Source organism: Macrobrachium nipponense, chromosome 21 (assembly GCF_015104395.2).
Source record: "Macrobrachium nipponense isolate FS-2020 chromosome 21, ASM1510439v2, whole genome shotgun sequence".
Classification (NCBI taxonomy): domain Eukaryota; kingdom Metazoa; phylum Arthropoda; class Malacostraca; order Decapoda; family Palaemonidae; genus Macrobrachium; species Macrobrachium nipponense.
In genome coordinates this window covers 65,633,595-65,655,482 of record NC_087212.1, presented here as the reverse complement: position 1 = coordinate 65,655,482, position 21,888 = coordinate 65,633,595, and the positions used below count along the sequence as shown (strand labels likewise).

At 38.5% G+C, this 21,888-nt stretch overlaps 1 protein-coding gene across 1 annotated transcript in view; it reads left to right on the top strand.

Moving 5' to 3' along the window:
• Positions 1 to 21,888, top strand: part of LOC135198099 (prolow-density lipoprotein receptor-related protein 1-like) — an 875,913-nt gene that overhangs the window by 680,242 nt on the left and 173,783 nt on the right. The window contains 7 exon segments of the mRNA XM_064225548.1: positions 151 to 353; positions 2,192 to 2,353; positions 3,116 to 3,301; positions 10,650 to 10,741; positions 13,266 to 13,403; positions 13,691 to 13,807; positions 14,412 to 14,540. Coding sequence (XP_064081618.1) covers positions 151 to 353; positions 2,192 to 2,353; positions 3,116 to 3,301; positions 10,650 to 10,741; positions 13,266 to 13,403; positions 13,691 to 13,807; positions 14,412 to 14,540 — 1,027 coding nt within the window.

The window sequence follows — 21,888 nt, the reverse complement described above, 5'->3', positions numbered from 1 at the left end:
GTACTGATTAAGTCGATTCGCATTTTGTATGTTCTTATATGCCAGTACTCTTGCAATCAGTTAATATGCATGTAAAGATTTGTGTTTTTGGAAGCATCGCAAATTGTATTCACTTTTGATGAATGTTACTATTTCATTTTTCTATTTCAGTGATAAATAATCCCTGTGAAAATAATGGTGGATGTAACCCAATGTGCCTTTTGGCTCCTGGTGGTAAAAAGACATGCACGTGCCCAGAAAACTTTGCTCTTGATGAAGATGGTGTGTCCTGCAAAAGTGATTGCCTCACATCTATGGTTGTATGTAATTCCACCTATAAATGCATTCCATTCTGGTGGAGATGTGATACTCAGGTAATTATTTAATCCAATAATACTGTTTTCTGTTAGCAATTTTAATTTCTTCTTGTTCTGAATTTTCATGTCTTTCATACATCATATTGCACCTTATCACCCACTTTATGAAAGATACAATGTTCAATGCTTGGCCTTTACAAAGCCTTTTATTCGAGATAAGAAAAATTTTCAAGTGTCTCCTTTATTTTATACTGTTTCATGGTTTCGTAAGGAAAATATGTCCAGTACATGAACTTTCAGTTTTCAGATAATCAGGAAATATACTACTCAGAGAGACATAGGACAATATAAAAACAGAGAGACAGAGGATATAAAAACTAATAAAAAAGAATAAAACAGTAATTTCAGGTGAAAACAATGCTAAGGCGCATTGAATGGTATTTTAGACATTTTGGGTGGCTACTAGTTCCACCAAGGCTTTGGTGACAATTCCTGGTAGTATTGCTTTATTTCCTCAATAGGCACCTTTGACAAAAACACACTAATAAAAATACTTGCCCTTCCCATTGCCAGGGGCAATCCACCAACCTTATCTGTCACTAATTAATTCATTGAACAAATTAGGAAACAAGGAAATTATTTTTACAATTATTTCTAATTAACAAACTAAGGTTTACTTATGAAATTCCCCCTAATCCCCTGTTTCCAAAAAGAGTGAAAGAAAGGATGTTAAGAAAAGAAACCCATCAACTTACCCAAAACTTCCTGTGCATAACAAGAGCTGTGGATAGAGTAAATGAGAGAGAGAAATAACTATCATTGGGTTAAAGAACTGCTAAAGATATGCTTACCATACATGATTTAGAACAGAAAAGGCAAGACAAAATTACAAAAAAGTATGATAATGAAAATGCTAGAATGATGATTGTACATACACAAAAGCAGAAAAGAATAAAAATAGACTATTTGTCTGTCTATTTGTTGGTAAGCAGTAGAGGAGGCCCTTCCCCTCTCCTTCCAACTTCCTCATCTCCATACCCTTTTGGATCAGCCTTAAAAAAGACGTACCAAGAACTTTTGTTAGCAGTATTCCTTCAAAATTAAGGCGAGAAAACTAATGAAAAGATTAGGAAGTTAAGAATATTATTAAAATAGAGACTGGGTGGAAATGAACAAACAATATAAAGATAAGAAATAGAAATGCATAGTTATGAACATATTTCTCTCTCTCTCTCTCTCTCTCTCTCTCTCTCATCATTCTCTCTCTCTCTCTCTCTCTCTCTCTCTCTCTCTCTCTCTCTCTCTCTCCCTTGTATTGTTTTGAAAAAGATGTGTTGTATCCCATCTTTTGTAAATTCATTGACATTTATCAAAATGTATGAATATTTATATTCATATATGAATTGTAAAAAAATCAGCTCTGGTTTATTGTATTGTTTTCTTGTATGCCATTAGTTTTGTATGTGTCCCATTATCTATATTTTTCAGTTACAAATCCAGAGGAGCTAAGGATGAATTTATCATGAATAAATGAGAGTTGACTATACAGTTTTCATTTTATATTGTGGCTGTTTGATCTCTTATGTAAATGTGTGTGTGTTATATTAGTCTCTCTCTAATGAAAATTTTGGATTAAATTATGATAATCCCAAATCATTGTATGCTTTGGAATTTATTAATGTATCTATTTTCATTTCCCAACCTGGTACTTTACCATCCATCTGACATCAGTCTTTACTGTAATATAGTACAGTATGTAATGCTTTATAATCTTCAAAGCATTAAAAGTACTGGGAGAAGATTGGTTATGGAGTAATGCTATGTAGTCAGGTGATGGGGAGACTGTTAAAGAAATGTTTCTTGATATTCATTTGTTTCATATTTTTTTTTTCAAGGATGATTGTGGAGACAATTCGGATGAACCAGAAGACTGTCCCGAATACAAATGTACCCCTGGACAGTTCCAGTGTAAAAATGGCAATTGCATACATCCTTCCCAAATCTGTGATGGCCAGGATCAGTGTAAAGATGGTTCAGATGAACCCAACTGTAATGAAGTAAGTATAGTATTATCAGTACTTGACTAAGTGATTTTAGAAATAACAAATAGTCCTGTTGACTAGAGGGGCAACATTAGTTGTTAGGGATAGAAACTGTTAAATGTAGCATTGAAGTATCATGCAGGTTGAATAAATTGCCTGGTTATCTCAGTGTTAGTTGCATTGTATTTATGAAAAAAAAAGAGATTTAGTAGGTTAACTTCTCTTACATGGTTTCTGCTCCAATGGAGGAAGTTCTAGGAAGACCGTTAACAAATTATGTGTGTTAAACACCTTCCTTAATCTGTGTCTTAGGTTATTTTCTTCTGATATGCATGGTATGAGTTTACAGTTAGTGAAATAAAATGCTTAGTATTGTGTTTTATCCTCTTAAAACATATTACTTTTATGTGGAAACTGAAGAACAGAGCAAAATGATACAAAAACTGCTATGTGCTGAAAGAAGACAAATCATCATTAAGTAAATCAAGAAACCATTTCAGTAGTCAGTAATGATGAAAAATGTTTCTCAAATTATTTCATTGGCATTTCCATCAAGGAAATGCCATTTCATGTTGTTATTGTTAATAACGGAAGTAAGGTAGTGAAACTCTTGTTGAAGTTATTTATTCTCCTGAGATCAAGATAAAGTTCAGCAACTGTAATACATTCAGTTACTACCCATTTCATTCCTTAGATAAGTACAAGTATACAATGAAAGAAAATTATAATGATGGAAGTTATTTGTGGTATATAATACAGTAATATTCTATTTTCCAGTATGCTTGTGTTCTGTCGCAATTCAAGTGTCCACCAGTAAATGGTTCTTCAGCATTTTGTATAGCTGGTCCACGGAGGTGTGATGGAAAACCAGATTGTCCAGATGGACATGATGAAAAGAACTGTACTGCTCCTACATGTAATGCAGATTGGTACTCGTGCAATAATAATCAGTGTATTCCAAAAGTAAGTAATTATTCTTTTAAATGCTATACCAGTCCAGTACATATTCAAAAATGTTTTATTTTGGATGAATCTTACCTACTGTTAAAGACAGCTTATATCTCTGTGTCAGTAGGTAAGGAGATATAAGCTATCTTTAACAGTAGGTAAGTAGTGCTATCAAATAGTAGATTTTATGTGAAAATTTATATTATTACTGCTTTTTTGTATGATGTAATTTTAAGCAGTAAGCTACTCTTACAAGTAAAAAGAGTTGTCTATCTTGTTGTACTCCAGATAGAGCATCAAAGTACAGTACAGTTGAATTATACAGTTTGACTTTTTCCATTATTTGTAGGTTGTTACACCTTTGTTAATGGTTAATCCAGAATTATAAAGTATGTATTTTAGTACACCTATCCTTTTATGTACTATATTTCAGCATGGTATCATTTTTAAATATTTGCAATAGGTCAACCAGTGCTCTTCAGCAACTGAAAATTCCTTTGTTACTGTACTGTGTGAAAGACGACATCAAAATTGTTTTTCTGGGCTCAACCTGTGTCGCTCTGTGAAATGCTCCTTATAGCACCATTTCTAAGGTATAAATACTGCTAAATATACCAGAGAAAAAAGTTGCATGGAATGCCAGGAATATACCCAGCTCGCTCACCCTTATAGGGTGTCTGTATAGTAACTGGGGCGTGTTAAAACCACTATCAGAGGTCCCTTACCAATTAGTCTTCTCCTTTCTCAACATCCCCCGTTACTACGAGGTGCCGTTCTACATCCAACTACTGCCCGCTACTACTACTACTACCCATGCGACTCCCATCATTCCTTTCTATAGCACCGTGATATCTACACGCGTTCTTGTGTTCGGAAGCCTTATTTTCTTTGTAGTGAAGATGTCTGAACTTCTGGAGACTCCTACTCCCAAGTTGAGTATTGCAATTATCAATTTTGATAAGTTGAGGTAGCGACACATGTAAAATTAAAAATATTGTTAATTTTAGTCTCGGGAGTGTCGTATGATGCCGCTCCCCCGGCAGCCATTTTGGTGTCGCTACCTCCGAGAGCTTCATGCTTACTTGACGACTTCCAATTAGTTCCTCATACTAATTGTAGTCTTGTTTATTTAGCTCTAGACATCTTATACAATGATTAATTATGGTTATTCAAGTTTATTAATGTTTGAGTATTAGTTAGGCTATTTTGGCGTTCATGTGGTCAGCCTACCCGACTGGGCCATATGCGGCTTTGGAAGGTAGCCTACGCCAGTGAGTTCCCCTTTTGATATACATATAATTATATCTAGGTTAAGACGTTCCCATTGAAATAATTATGGGAATAGCGTAACCAGCAGCATCCATCTTTTAGCCTTCTATGGAAGACTAAAGTTTTCATTCAGTTCGAAGTGATCTGATTAAGGAGTTGGGACACGATTAAAACTTTATAGGATGATATCCTTAAGTCAATTGTATTACCTGACCAGGTCGGCATTATACCCGATTTTGGAGGGCTAGTTATTGATTAGAGCAGTTTAGTCTTCTTGACCAGGTCGGCATTACAGTGGTCCCCCGTATTCGCGTTCTCCGGATTCGCGGACTCACACATTTGGGGATTTTTCTTTGGAACCTATCTAGAAATTATTCGTGGACGGACTCGCCATTTGCGGAATTTTCCGACGAAAATAATCACTAATTAGTGTATTTTGATGTTTATTTTCATGACTAAATACATTTTTATGATACAAAAATGATTTACTAATTTTCAGATATTAATTTTGATTAATACTGTATTAGTAAGCTTAATAAGTTTAAATGATATCACAGAAAAATAATAATTCTCTCTCTCTCTCTCTCTCTCTCTCTCTTCTACTACAAAGATGTGTTTTTTTGTATGATAAATAAATGATTTACTATTTTCAAATATTAATATTAATTTATACAGCAATAATATCAATTCATTAAAGAAAATACCATTTAGTGAATTAGTAAGATTTTAGCTTATAAATTTTCAAAAATTATGGAAGAATGAAGGAAATCCCAGTCTTCTTACTCTAACTCCAGGTACTAAAACTGTCATACGTATCAAGTTAAGTGACAGGAGGGGGAAGGAGCTATTGTGCTGTTGCCATCAAGTGCTCATAAAGAAACCTCCCCCCCCTCTCTCTCTCTCTCTCCTCTCGTCTCTCTCTCTCTCTTCTCTCTCTCTCATTTACTGAGACTCAAGATTTTTTTATAGTACTTGTACTATAGTTTGTTTTTTAAATACACTTTCAAAATAATAATAATAAATCTTAATAATAATAATAATAATAATAATAATTTAATTAATAATAATAACTGTAATTACAAAATTCATATTATGTGATAGTATTTTAAAGAAATACAATACCAATCTATCCATGTCCACTTTTAATTAAGGCTAACTCTCTCTCTCTCTCTCTCTCTCTCTCTCATCTCTCTCTCTCATCTCTCTCTCTCTCTCTCTCGTCTTTTTGCCACTTGCCCACAAAATAATAATGTGTCATAGTGGTAACTCCCTCCCTCTCTTTCGCTGGAAGTGTAATAAGTATTTTTGAGAGAACAGAGAGATAAACACTCCTCTCTCTCTCTCTCTTCATCTCTCTCTCTCTCCTCTCTCTCTTCCTCTCTCTCTCTCTTCTCTTTTGCCACACAAAATAATAATGTGTCATAGTGGTAACTCCCTCCGTCTCTTTCGCTGGAAGTGTTATAAGTATTTTTGAGAGAACTGAGAGATAAACACTCTCTCTCTCTCTCTCTCTCTCTCTCTCTCTCTCTCTCTCTCTCTCTCTCTCTCTCTCTCTCTTACCGGGATGAAAGAATTTTTATGGTAGTACTAGTATGTAAAATGTTTATTGATAATTTCAGTTATTTAATAATAATAATAATAATAAGAATGATAATAATAATAAAACTGTAATTACAAAATTCATAAAGGTAGTATTTTAAAGAGATGAAAATTACCTTTCCATTTCACTTGTAAGGATAACTCCTCTTTCTTACTGAGATGAGATAATTTTTATGGTAAATGCACGTGTTTATTTTATTTTCAAATAATAATAATAATAATAAAAGTAGTAATAATACGATAACTAATTTCAAATGAAAATTCTTCCCTTCGTCTTTTTCTGTATCAATTTCCCCAGTGAAAGTAACAATGCCATACAATGGTCAACAAATTTAATGGTTTTATGTAATCCCTCTCTCTCTCTCTCTCTCTCTCTCTCTCTCTCTCTCTCTCTCTCTCTCTCTCTCTCTCTCTCTCTCTCTCTCTCTCTTACTGAGATGAGATCATTTTCATGGACATGTATGTAATAAGTTTATCATTAATATTTTCCTATAATACTATAACTGTAAGTACAAAATTCATATCTGAGTATTTTAAATACAATAATCATTCCATTTCTCTCTTTTAAATACTGTAAGGACAACTCTCTCTCTCTCTCTCTCTCTCTCTCTCTCTCTCTCTCTCTCTCTCTCTCTCTCTCTCTCTACAAGATACTTGTCATACATTTGGTGTTTCTATTTCTTCCTTTTATCTCTCTCACTCTCAGCAAAAGAATTGGTAGACAGACAAACATAATTGCACAGTCCTCTCTTTCTCTCTTCTCTGGAGAAATATATGTATTTATGGGAGGGGAAAAAGTTGCCTACAGACGTTCATTTCAATCTATTGAAACCGTAAGGAGTTATTCTCTCTCTCTCTCTCTCTCTCTCTCTCTCTCTCTCTCTCTCTCTCTCTCTCTCTCTCTCTCTCTCTGTGCTATTGGCTGTTTATATATTTCTAATGGTAAAATGTTTAAGATGACTTTAAAATGATAATACCACCAATTCAATGGTATATTTGATGTAGGATAATACTTTAAGTAGACATTTGGTATTTGTGATTTCACATTCCATTGTTCCCTTGTAAAAAGAAAATGGATGCCTCAAATAGTAACAGTATGAAAGAAAACGTGCATGACTGAATACTTATGGGGGGGACTTAATTATTTTCACATACGTAGCTAAGTCATTCAGTACGTACATAGTATGTATTTATGTATAAACATAAAATGTAAGATTTACTTTAAAATAGTATTAATAATATTTCAAAGATTAATATGAACCATAATAGGATATTTTATGTATATTTGATGAAGGATGGTCTTTAAGGGATACTTTGGTGTTTGCATGTTCAGGATAGTTTATGAGCATTTTTAGAGGGGGGTTCCAAACATTTGTGGATTCTAACTATTCGCGGGGGGGTCTGGTACGCATCCCCCGCGAATACGGGGGGACCACTGTAATAACATTTCTGGAATACTTAGGATTCTAATAAATTTCAAAAAGTCCCATCTTACTCCAGCAACATGCTTCCAGTGGTTAGATTTACAATGGAACCTGAACACACACAAGCTGTCGATTCCACCAAAAAAGAGGAAAGAGATAGCAAGGAACACAAAAAGTTTTCTCAAGGACAAACTAACGTCCCTGAGAAACCAAGAAAGAATCCTAGGCTCACTCCAGTTTGCCTCAGTAACAGACACATTACTGAAAGCCAAACTAAAAGACATCAATCGAGTTTGGCGGTCCAAAGCAAACAGGACAAATCGAGACAAAATTTCTCGGATTCGACCAATACTAAGGAAAAGACTTCAACCATGGATGAAAGTAAAAAACCTAGCAAAATCGGTACCTTTACAATTCCCACCGCCAGCATTAGTAATCCATACAGATGCCTCCCTAAGCGGTTGGGGAGGCTACTCCCAATATGAAAAGGTCCAAGGTTTGTGGTCAGTGACATTCCGTCAACTACACATCAATATCCTAGTCCACTGCATAAACAGGGGAGGTTCCAAATCAAGTCACATAAATCATGTGATGATAGCAATCTTTTCAATGGCAACAAAGAACCATTGGCACCTTTCAGCTGTTCACCTGGCGGGGGTAAGAAATATGGTCGCGGATGCTCTATCAAGGACAACTCTGCTGGAGTCGGAATGGTCCTTGGACAAAAAGTCATTCAATTGGATCTGCTAACAAGTTCCAGATCTCCAAGTAGATCTATTTGCCACAGAATCCAACCACAAACTACAATGTTATGTAGCCCCCAACCTGGACCCTCTGGCCTATGCCACAGACGCCATGTCCATAGATTGGAACAACTGGCGGAGGATTTACCTGTTTGCACCTATAAACATGCTAATGAAAGTCCTGGACAAGCTCAGGACTTTCAAAGGACGGATTGCCCTGGTAGCCCCCAATTGGCCCAAAAGCAACTGGTTTCCTCTCTTGGTGGAACTGGGACTCCGCCCTTGGCGGATTCCCAACCCAAAGTTAACACAGATAGTACAAACTCACAGTGTGTTAGCTTCCTCAAGAATTCAGAGTGCCCTAACTTTATGGACTTGATGAAATTTGCAGCAAAAAAAGATGCTGAGATTGATCCTCTAAACACATTGTTCCTAGAAGCAGACAAAAGAGAATCTACTCTTTGGCAATATGATTCTGCTGTAAGAAAGCTAGCCAAATATCTGAAAGACTCAGAGGTTTGGACAATGACTATGAATCTGGCAGTTACCTTTTTCAGAACTTTGTTTGAAAAAGGCCTAGCCGCTAATACAATTACAACAATTAAATCTGCTTTAAAGAAAATATTTCAGTTCAGGTTTAATATCAATCTTACAGATTTGTATTTTTTGTATATTCCGAGAGCCTGTGCCAGACTAAAACCAGTAACTCGTCTTCACACAGTTTCCTGGTTTTTAAATGATGTCCTTAAACTAGCTTCTGACACTGGTAATGACTCGTGTACTTATATAACGCTTCTTAGGAAGACGTTATTCTTAATAAGTTTAGCCTCAGGAGCCAGAATATCTGAACTCTCAGCATTATCTAGAGAACCAAATCATATTGACTTTCTTTCTTCTGGTGAAATATTAATCTTTCCAGACAATCTTCCCGTGGAAGATTGTCCCACTTCCACAGGATCTATCTCTGTGTCCAGTTAACATGCTGAAAGCCTATTTGAATAGAACTTCCAAAAAGTCTTCAGGCCCTTTATTTATTAGAGAGAATGGAGGAACCATTTCCCTGAAAGGAATCAGACAACAGATTCTTTATTTTATTAAACAAGCCAACCCGGAATCAGTCCCACATGCCCATGATATCCGAGCAGTAGCTACAACAGTTAATTATTTTCATCACATGAATTTTGAAGAATTAAAAAGATATACGGGCTGGAAATCACCAGCAGTATTCAAACGCCACTACCTAAAATCCTTGAAAGCCCTAAAATTTGCAACAGTGGCAGCAGGGAATGTGGTTCCTCCTGATATAACAGAACCATTATAAAAGGGTCTTATCTTCATAAAATATTATTTTCTTTTAGTACTTTCTCTCCTACCTGCCATGCTTATTGTCCCTGCCTTAACCTTGACCTTCATCTGGATTGCACATTAACCCATTCTTATGATGTATATATGTTACTAATGTTTATTGTATTATATTTAGACATCTTATGTTATCTATTATTTGGATTTTTTTCTCTAATTTTACCAATAGTTTTGGAACTCTGACTAAGTATTGTAATCTAAGAGATATGTAAAATTAAGGTTTACTATTAAACACTCTTAATTAAAATTATTCTAATTTCATTTCAGTTCCTTGACTATATGTGTATTTCCAAGCTTATGGGACCAATTCTCTGTTACTATTTCACGGAGCGACACAGGTTGAGCCCAGAAAAGGGATTTTGACAAAGGAAAAATCTATTTCTGGGCGAGGGACCTGTGTCTCCCAGTGAACCCACCCCCCTTTTTTTTCCTCACCCTAGGCTGGCCCAAGCTTGGGTGCTATTAGGAATGATGGGAGTCGCGTGGGTAGTAGTAGTAGTAGCGGGCAGTAGTCAGATGTAGAACGGCACCTCGTAGTAACGGGGAATGTTGAGAAAGGAGAAGACTAATTGGTAAGGGACCTCTGATAGTGGTTTTAACACGCCCCAGTTACTATACCGACACCCTATAAGGGTGAGCGAGCTGGGTATATTCCTGGCATTCCATGCAACTTTTTTCTCTGGTATATTTAGCAGTATTTATACCTTAGAAATGACGTTATAAGGAGCATTTTCACTGGGCGACACAGGTCCCTCGCCCAGAAATAGATTTTTCCTTTGTCAAAATCCCTTTACTATTACATATTTTATGCATATAGCATACCTTTGGTTACAGTTACTCCGATCTGCAACATGAATAAAGATTTGTTGCATTTAGAAAACAGTCTTGGATTAATTTTGCACCATTGAAACTTCTTGCAGGTGTATGTACTATTTTGAATGAAATACTACTGTAAATTAATTACAGGTTTGGGTTTGCGATGGTGATCAAGATTGTACAGATGGTTCAGATGAGAGAGATGACTGCAGGACTCGAGACTGCCCAGCAGAAAATTTCAAGTAAGGTTTTAATTTTAAAACAATTGTTCCCAACTTTATTTTAGATGCAGCTTAACCCTTAAACGCCTAAGGGGTATAATAAAAATCGTCTCCCATATGCCTAGGGGGTCTCTGAGTGAGCGCCAAAGCGGAAAAAATATTTTTTTCAAAAAATCACAGCGTGCTTAGTTTTATAGATTAAGAGTTCATTTTTGGCTCCTTTTTTTTTGTCATTGCCTGAAGTTTAGTATGCAACTATCAGAAATAAAAAATATCATTATCATATATAAATAATGCAATATATGATAGCGTAAAAAAAAATTTTATATATAATTGTATTCAAATCGCGCTGTGAGCAAAACGGATAAAGCTAATGAGTTATTTTTTTATTTGTTATATTGTAAACTAAATTGCTATCATTGTGGTATATAACACATGCTAAAACGATCAAAGCAACACAGAGAAAATATTATCACAAAATGATGCATGAATTCGTAACGCACTGATGTAAAAAAAAATTTTTTCAAAATTTCACCATAAATCTAAATATTGTTCTAGAAACTTCCAATTTGTTTCAAAATTAAGATAAATGATTGAATATTACTATACTGTAAGAGTTTTAGCTTACAATTGCAGTTTTCGACCATAACTGACAAGTTAAAGTTGACCAAATGTCAAATTTTTTAAATATTTTTTTTATATGCAAATATTTCGAAAATTATTTTTTTTTGTGTTCTACATGAAATTGCACACATTTTCATATATAAAACTCTATGAAACGCTTAATATGAAATGGAGCAAATATTCCGAGAATGCGATGTACGCATTTCGGAGATTTGCGGCTGAAAATCCGCGCGCGGAGGGAAGGAAAATTTTTTTTTTTTAAATTCACCATACATCTAAATATTGTGCTAGAGACTTCGAATTTGTTTCAAAATGAACATAAATGACTGAATATTACTAGACTGTAAGAGTTTTAGCTTACAGTTGCGTTTTTCAACCATTTTGGTAGAGTCAAAGTTGACCGAACGTGGTTTTTTTTTCTATTTATCGTGATTTATATGCAAATATTTCAAAAATGAGAAAAGCTACAACCTTCAATTGTTTGTTGTTGTATTCTAAATGAAATTGTGCACATTTTCATTTATAAAACTTTGTGTAACGGCTAATTTAAAATGGTGCAAACATTACGACAATCGCACATGATTTTTTCGGAAGAGTTACCGCGCGTACATAAGGAAAATTTTTTTTTCATAAATTCACCATAAATCTAAATATTGTGCTAGAGACTTCCAATGTGTTGCAAAATGAAGGTAAATGATTGAATATTACTAAAATATAAGAGTTTTAGCTTACAGTTGCGTTTTTTGACCATTTCGGTAGAGTCAAAGTTGACCGAAGGTTGAAATTTTGGCACTTATTATTATTTACATGAAAATATTTCAAAACTAATAAAAGCTACAACCAGGGGTTGTTTTTAGTTGTATTGTGCATGAAATTGCGCACATTTCCATATATAAAACTTTATGTAACGGCTAATTTAAAATGGTGCAAACATTACGACAATCGCACGTATGAATTTTTCGGAAGAGTTACCGCGTCGACGTAAGGAAAAAGTTTTTTCATAAATTCACCATAAATCGAAATATTGTGCTACAGACTTTCAATTTGTTGCAAATGGAAGTTAAATGATTGAATATTACTAAAATATAAGAGTTTTAGCTTACAATTGCATTTTTCGACCATTTCGGTAGAGTCAAAGTTGACCGAAGGTTGAAATTTTGGCACATCGTTTTTTATCTGAAAATATTTCAAAACTGATAAAAGCTACAATCATGAGTATTTTTTGTTGTATTCTACATGAAAATGCACACATTTTCATATATAATACTCCATGTAACGGCTAATTTAAAATGGTGCAAAAATTATGTCAAAGTGACGAAATAATTTCCGAGATGTGTCACTGATACTTTTTAGTGCGATAAGAAAGAAATTCGCTCTTGCGCGCCTGCGTAACGATTGTAAACAAAACAACACCTTGATCCGTGAACTCCCAGCATCCCCCAAGGCGCATGATTCAAAAGTTTTCGGCTGGTAGGCCTAAAAGTATTTTTCCGCGAATTTAAAAAAAAAACTTTTCTATGTCGACGTAAATTACGTCCGGTCGGCACCCAAAAGACAATTTATCTCGACGTAAAATACGTCCAAGAGGCGTTTAAGGGTTAAATAACCCATTAAAAAAGACACAGAAAGGATAAACTTCTATTTTATGATTATGATATCAGTCCTGAATATTCCTCTTCATAAAGATGATTGATTACAATTTTGTAGTAAGAGGTACATGCTATTATCAGGCTGTGAATTTTATTTAAGGCCTAATTTTCCAGAATTTTTTGTCATGACAAGTTTAGCCTCTCCTATTGTTTATTTTTCTTTATCATAAGGGTTGAAAATGATATAACTGAATTATTACATTATTGCATTATGGCATTGTAAATTTTCATCATTTGTGTTACAGGTATTTAATGCAAACTAATGTTTTCAGATGTAATAATGGCCGTTGTATTCCACGATCATGGAGATGTGATGGAGAATTTGACTGTACTGAAAAAGAAGATGAAGGAGATACTTGTACTCAACCACTAACATGTGATGCTTCTCACTTCCAGTGTCAAAATAAAAAGTAAGAAAAATTAGTTTAACGCATATTGTGGGCAAATAATTGCATCAGGGAAAAGAAAAGATATTATTCTACTAGTATTCTTTATAAATACCTACAATAAATACATTATTTTTATGAGCTCATCACTACCTAAGTTGAGATAGATCTATAATTTTATGATCCTAGCTTAGCAGTGTACATTTCTAACCAAGTGAGCTCTCCTACTAGTTTTTGTATTGAAATGAAAATCAGCATTTTTTTTTTCAAACATAATGGTTAACTATATTGATTTTTTCTTTTGAAAAAAGATGTATACCTAATCGTTGGAAGTGTGATGGTGAGCATGACTGTGATGATGGCTCTGACGAAGAAAGTTGCCCCATCAGAGAGTGCACAGAAAGTGAGTTTCGTTGTGATGATGGAAGGTACGTTTAAATTATTTTTAACTAAGTAAATGAAATTATATATTGCTGTATTCATAACAATCCCATGAATTGTATGATGCCCACATTAAAGTTTAGGATTGTCTCTTGACTCATTGTTTTCTGTTCATAAAAATAACAGAGACGGAAGCAAGCACTTCTTGTGACACTAATGCCACCAGGACCATCAAGCCTTTATCTACTAATCCACTTTTATTTTGAATGTTCAGTTGTTAGTAGCTCTTCAGACAACACCCATCTTGTTTTCTTCAGTAGAATTCATTAGTTTTCCCTTTTTAAAAATATTTTAATGCTAGCATGTATAATATTGTGCGGCAGTTACTCTGGTTTTCTGTCTGTAATTATTGTACACTATATTGAGTTAATTGTCATTCATTTGCCATGGTTTGTTATTCAGTATTTTATCTAGATCACATTTTGTAGTCAAATTGCAGCATTATAAGCAATTTTCAGCAGCTGCCGCTAGAAAGGATTTAAAATATTTCACTGATTATGGTGAAATCTTTTAAAGTGTGCGAGTCTTCTTTGCATAAAACATATTAAGCTTAATACTTAATGTCCTGTAAACTTTCTGGTTTATTTTTAGGTGTATTGCTGGGAAAAACAAATGTGATGGAGAAACCAACTGCTTAGATGGGAGTGATGAACTCAAATGCAACGGTAATTGTGAACCCAATATGTTCAAATGCGAATCCTCATCATTTTGTATATTACAGTAAGTAAGACTTAAAAGGATATGTTCTTTAGAGATTTAAGAATAGTTACATGGAATTGTATCTTAATGGATACTTTCTCTGTAGTTTTGTTATATATTATTGGTTCTCTTGGATTAAAAAATTGTTGGGTTACTTATCTTTTCACGGTAAATTAATTTTTATAGCCATTTAATGCCAGTAAAATTTTGCCGTGCAAAAATCCAATTTCCTAAAAGTTTATATCCAAAAAGGAAATGTTATTACATCCTAGGGTTTATGATCTATAGTGGATTTCCAAATTATATATAATTGCCCTTTAAGCATTCTTGTAGCAATGAATGTACCCATTCAACAGACAAATCCATAAGTTAGTTACTCCTAAGTTTTTGGATGCCATTATTTACTGTACATGCCGGCATATAAGGCGACCCTTCAACCTCAAAAGATCTCCCTCAAAAATGGGGGTCATCCTGTATGCTGATTATAAAAAGCAAACCTTAAATCCTGCGAGATCTTTAATGACAAGCTAACCCCAGAAGTGTCGACAATTGTGTCAATAGTTAACTACCATCACAACTATCGACACTGCAAAGAGGACAACTGCTAGCGACACAACTATCAATACTGTAAACAGAGCATCTGTAATTACAGTACTAATTAACATAGGTGATTACCATAATTAGATGTTAGGATGAGCAAGCTCTCACTTTGTTACTAGCTTTATGCAGAGTAACATTACTATAAGGTAATAATATTGGAAAATTTTGTTATGAATGCCTATTATACAATGCCCTTATAACATTGAGAGATAATTAGAATTACCAAAAGGGTAAATTGGGGTAGTCTAACTTTCTTGTTTAAGAAAAATAGTTGCGTTTGTAGGTCCCAGTCGTGCTCGACTTACAAGCCTTGTTGTTTACTAAAGGCCAACATTTCCTTGGTAGCATTTTATAACCACACTAAAGGGCTTTGTGATATCGATACTTCCCCAGTTATCCTTAATGTCTGGGTTCTTTCCAATTTTAAAGGAATACATTCACGTGGACATACTTCCAACTGGTATTACTCTGGCTGTAGTAATATCACAGACATAATGATTATATTTTGCCAAAGGGAATGCAAAATATTTTTTTGTAATAGTGAACTTTGCAAAAATTATATGAAATCCTGAAGATACTGATTTTACACAATTTTTGTACAATAATCCCAATAATAATTGATTGTCTTGATGTACCAACTGATTTACATCAGCTGATAGTGTTATTTAATTTAACAAATTGGGGTTATCTTATAAGGCGAACATACATTGAAACCTACATTTTTAAATGAAAAGTGTGGTCGTCTTATATGTTTGAGTCGTTTGTATGCCCAGTATATACCGTAATTCAACACATGTCCAGAGACTGAAATAAGGAAAGGTATAAACTTCTGAATCATTCCAAGGATGCCACAAGGAATACACTTTCCAAACTGTATAGTGTAGGGAAGGGAAGTAAAAATTTGCAAGGTCTATGTTTTGAGATATCCTAAAGAGATCCTTATGAGGTCTTCATCAAATATAGAATATCCTTGCAAACAAGCACTGGCTAACTGTCATTTGTTGGATCCTTTTGAAAGAGCCACAAAGGCTTTGGCTAGAGTTCTTTATTTCCTTGGGTGTGTAACCATCATTGTTGTTACCAGATGGTTGCGTATGACTCCTGAGTTGGTCTTAAAAAGTGGTCAAATTTGACAAGAATACCTTTAGTTGAGATGGATGACATAAAGATTGTTCATCTCTATTCAGGAATTTGTCTGTCTGGAGGTTTTGGTTCCTCAGTCCCAGAGTAGGTCTACATATAATTAGCAAGCAGTGATACCTTCATGGCTTTGGGATGAGTAAAGGAAGCCAGCAAATTTTAGATATAGATATCAGTATCCAGTATTGGGAACTCATTTCTTAACATAGCAAGATAAGAGAGCAAAGTGGCTGATAGACATTCCTTTTCATTGAAAAGCTTAGTAACAGACTTGAATTTGACATTTTTTTGGGAGGGAGAGCCAAAGAGAAGTGGTCTATGCTCAATCTAGGAAGAAGGCATTATGAGGTGTAATTGTAATTTTTTCTTCATAAATTTGAATTCCCAGGACAGAGCACAAATGCTGAGGCTGATTAGACCAAGTGGGTTTAGTAACATGAGAAGAGTGGTGATGTAAAGGGTCATAAAGAGGTCAAATTAAAGATACGGTTATAAGGTAACACAAAAATAATTCACTAAATATTATAAACACATCACATGCTTTGCGGCATTCTTCGATGCTTGTTGCCCAAACGAGCCAATCGTCCAGATACGCAACTACCATTATCCCCTGAGACCTTAGTTGTTGAACTACTGTCTCTGCCACCTTCGTAAATATTCTGGGGGCCACGTTCAACCCGAAGGGCATTACCTTGAAGGAGAATGCCTGATTCCCTAGCCTGAAACCTAGGTACGGGCGGAAGTGTCTTGCCACTGGAATATGATAGTATGCGTCTGTAAGATCGATAGAGGTGGTGACGGCCCCACGGGGAAGTAAGGTTTGCACCTGCGAGATAGTCAGCATTTTGAACTTGTCTCAACAAATGAATAAGTTTAGACGGGACAAGTCTAGAATTATTCTTTGTTTGGTTGAGCCTTTCTTTGGCACGCTGAACAAGCGACCTTGAAACTTTAAATGCCAAACTTTTGACACTACTCCTTTGTGAAGGAGTTCTTGGGCATACTCCATCAATTCCGATGTCGGTTATTGATAGAAGGTTTTGGATGGAGGGGGACCTTTGGTCCAGCTCCACCCTAGTCCTTTGGACACAATGCTCTGTGCCCAGTTGCTTAACCCCCATCTGTGACGATAAAGGAACAGCCTCCCTCCTACCTGAGGGTTCTCACTGACTTGGGGCAGGTCGTGACCCGCGTCCTCCTCGTAGGTGCTTCCCCCGGCTGGTTGCTCTTCCGCCACCTGTTTGGCGAAATGCACCCCTAGCCCTGCTGCCTCTCCCGAACCTGTTAAAGGGTTGGAAAGCTTGGCCTTTGAACACTGGGTTGAAGGCTGGGGAGACCGCAAAGGAGGTAGAAGCTTGGCCTTGAGGAGTCAATAGTAGAAATTGCTGTTGAGTCTGGGCCTTTGAAGTGGAAGGCTGTGCCACCTGGGAGACTGGCACTGCCTGCACTACCTGCTGTTGTTGGGTAGCCTCGAAAGGCTGGAATTTCCTCGGCTTTTTAGGCTTTCTAGCTGAGGAAGTTGGGTCTGGCTTCCTTTTGCTTGAAAGGCCCCAACGAACCTTAAGACTCTGGTTGAGTCTTGTTGCTTCGTGTTGAACGGAGTTAACTATCGACTCTGGGAAAAGATCAGCACCCCAGATTGAAGCCGCCAGCAACTTGTTAGGTTCATGGCGGATGGTAGCTTCCTGCAGGATGTGTTTTCTACAATTATGTCTTGCCACCATGCAGTCGTATAAGTCACATTGAACCATATGGAGATGTGACTTAGCTATCATCTTAAACAGAGGTTCGTTACCATATGTCATGGCCGAAACCTCTGTCAAAACCAGGGTATTGAGAGACCTCCCTAACCTGGTTCTAGCATCAAACTCTGCTTGTGTGAGATTGTCCGGGAGCCTGGGGAGCCTTTCGCTAAATTGTGTTATAGCACAATCCGGCTTCAGCTTCCCTACCGTAGAGGTGGCTGGAAGATCTGACCAAAGGTCATCGGTACCTGGGAGGAGGAGAGACGTGGGCTCCGTTTCCCGGAGCTGAGGCATCGGTTCGTCCCTCATCGCGGCCTGAAGAGTTAACTCCGCTACTTTTGTGGAGAACGGAATGGGGGTCTCTCTGTCCACCACAAAAATGGTAAAGGCGCTCTTGAAGGCTTGCATCTTGGTGTTGATGCACTCCCATTCTTCTAGGCTCCTCAGCCAATCTTGCTGAGCTTGATCCCGACCGAAGATTACGGTCTCTTTGAGGATCTTATCCTCCCTCCTCATCGCTGCCTCCGTAAGGCGGGCGTAACCAATGAAGGGGGGTTGCAAGTTTGCTGGGTGGAACTCGAAGTCCTCAAGTCTTCGAGTACCACAGTCCGCCAACGTTAGCATCCCGTCCTTAAAGGGGGCATAGGACAAGATCCTCCAAGGATTGCTCGCCGTATAAGGAGGGAAGGTGTTGTAGTCTGGCATGGCTTGAGCCGCCATGCCGGGCTGTGGGAGAACTGCCGACGGGTTCTCTCGGAGACCTGCAATCAGGTTCTCCTGGTTGGCCAGCCTTTCCAAAATGTTCCGGATCAACTGGCCTGACTCCTCGAAGGAAGATGAGATGTGAGAAAGCATCTCTTGAAACTTATCTTGGACTAAGTTTCCAACAAAGCTTCCCATTTGCTGCATGATATTTGCAGTGAAGGCGTCTGTATCAAAGGGACTAGGTTCCTTGCTTCCGCCGGGAGTCTTAGGGTGCGTCCCCGTGGAGGTCAAAGGCTCGGGATTAGATGGGAGCTGAGCTTTGTCCCTCGAGGACTTGCCTCTGGACCCTTTAGAGTGAGAGGATGAAGATTTTGGCTTCACTGCTCCGGGATGGTGAGCCGGAGACTTATGAGAAGTAGAAGGCACTGACTTCTTAGGCAGCGTCTTCTCAAGGGTCTTGGGTTCTTGCTTTCCCTTAACTTTAGGGATAGCTTGGGTGGACTTTGGTCTGACCGAAAGTTCACTCACTGAAAATCCTTGAAAGGAAGAGGAAGAAGGGATAGGAGAAGTTGATCCAGAAGGACCCAAGGGAAGCCCTTGAGCCCCTAACAAACCTGCCTCATCTAACATACTTTCTGCTTCACCTACCGCCATGGGCTATGGGCTCTCGGTCTAGATTGAGAGTCGCAACATCGTCGATAATTTCTGAGTTCCCTGGGCATGCCAAGGCTGGGGCCACCTGATGTTGGATGGTGGCGATGTACGGGGCCGCCGCTGCCGGGTCGCCGTAGGAGGTTGTCTTCCCGCCGGGGAAGATCAGGGCAGCCATCTTCTTGTCGAGGATGTAGGGCTGCCCCTTGGTAATGTTCCTCCTGAATCCGCCAACCCAGGCTTTCAAGGTGGTTGACGCGGCGTCCCTGACGGCTTGAGCAGCCTGTAAGAGAAGGTTAGTATAAACACTAAGCTAGGGGAACTAAAAATTATATGCTTCTATAAAAATATATCACTTATTAGGACTGTATACATATAGGCCAAATTATATAGCATTTGTTCTCCGGACTATACTTACTCCGGAGGTAAACTGATCTTCAAGATCATAACATATGGTGCAACTCTCGTGGTGCCAGACCGCTATGTCCCCGTAGCGGATAGCGCCGGATAGCGCAGACAGCATGGGTCCGGCAGACCTCGTGCCCACAGGGGTCCTGTAGGACGGCATTGCATACAGATTCCTGCCAATGGGTGGCCTGTAAGTGAACAGATACATGAGTATCGACACTGAGTAACTGGATTAAGTCCAGAAAGTGATATATTATAATGCCAGAGGATACCAAAGTGAATAACATAGGGGTTAGCCTCCTTTTGCTCTCCTGGTGAGTGGTGGGTGTCCAATAGAGCTGGTATACTAGTTTCAGTACGATTCCGGTGTTGCCGGAATAAGGAGTTTCACCAAACTAGTTACCTGCCTATATGCCGGAGCGAGGAGTACGAGGACAGCGGGGAGGAGCGTGAGGAGGCTAATAAAAACTAGTCGGAGGAGCGTAGCTCCGCCGTAACAAAAAACTCGCAGGCAGGAGGAGAACCCGGATGGTGAGCGGGAGATCCGCCAGCTTAGCAAAACAAAACAACAAATAATAATAAACAATAAGACTTAAAATAAGGCAATATATAAGAGGTGCATGTGGCGGAGCTTCTCTCAGTCACCAACCCTAAGGACTGGCGGAGCCAGAGGAATCTGCTGTCGGAGTGGTGGGAAAGGGTGGTGACTCGGGGTGAGAGAGAGAGCTAAACGGTACCCGAGGAGGTCTGAGCGTGGCCGAGCCGGGTGGCCAGCCGAACCCGATTGCACAGAAGACCCCCCTGAAACCAAGGGGTGAGAGCGGTAGGAGCTGAGTCAGCCTCGGAAGTCCCCCTGCTAACTCCCGTATCCCCCCCCTGTGGAGGGGGAAGAAGGGAGGGAGCTTGGATGGTTGCCATGGCAACGTGAGTGAGTGGTACTCTCCTCCTCCTCCCTCCTCCTCCCCTCCTCCTCCTCCTCCTCCCTCCTCCTCCTCCTCCTCCCCTCCCTCCTCCTCCTCCTCCTTCCTCCTCCTCCTCCTCCTCCTCCTCCTCCGTCCTCCTCCTCCTCCTCCTCCCCCCTCCCCCCCCCCCCCCCCCCCCCCCCCCCGGGAGGAAGCGTGGGGACAGTAGCCGGGTGGCTCATGGCGATCGCCTGGCTCGCCGTGAACGTGGTAGGGCCACGCGGTAAGACAGGCCAGGCGGTCTGAGGTAGCCTAGATATAAAGCCGAAAATAACACGAGGAGAGAAGATAAATAAGCAGATAGAGAGAAAGCAACGTCCTGGAGAAGTTATGCTAACTGACCCAGAAGGGAGGGCGCCGAACAACTCGGGAGCTGGCCTGTGCCGATACGTAGATACGGAGGGCGGCGGCCAGGGTGGCAGGACTAAAAGAAAGGACAGATGTCCTAAGGGTGATGTAGGCTATAAGCTCAATCGAGCTAGAATCCCCGTGAGAAAGTAAAGCACAAAATAAATTTTGCACAACACATAAAATGTAAGTAGTATATATACTGCTAGGTTCAGGCTACCACGGTATGGGGGACTGAAGAAGCATGAAATAATGAAACACGTGGGGCGAGCCGCCTGGGACGACTCTGTAGCAATGCTGCGGAGGGCGCCGTTATAAAACCTAAACAAAAACGGTTAAACGGACCCTGGCTGGCTAAAATTAAGTGAAACACTTTAGCAGTACTTAACTTAGCTGCGGCGATGGCTTGAAGTTCCATGGTGAGAGGATAATCCAAAAAAGCGAGCACAAAATCACAGCAAGAAAAAACACGTGCGTGCAAGATGGTGCTAATGGAAAGGATGACCGCTAGAGGCGCTCGTGATGGCTTCGGGAGCGCTAGTAGTAGTAGTTGCTGGTGTAGGCTGTGTGTCGGCCCTCTCTAGTAGGGGGATTTTGTAGAAGGATGGATCTAAATGGTAAGAGACCCGTGGTAGTGTTTCACTCGCCCCAGAAACCATACCGACACCTTTTTATATAAGGTGAGCGAGTCAGAATACTCTGACATTCCATTTTAGTTTTTTCTCTGGTAATGTTAGTAATATTTACCTTAGAAATGTGTGCTAAAAGGACATTTCACGAAGCGACACGGGCTGAGCCCAGAAAACAAAG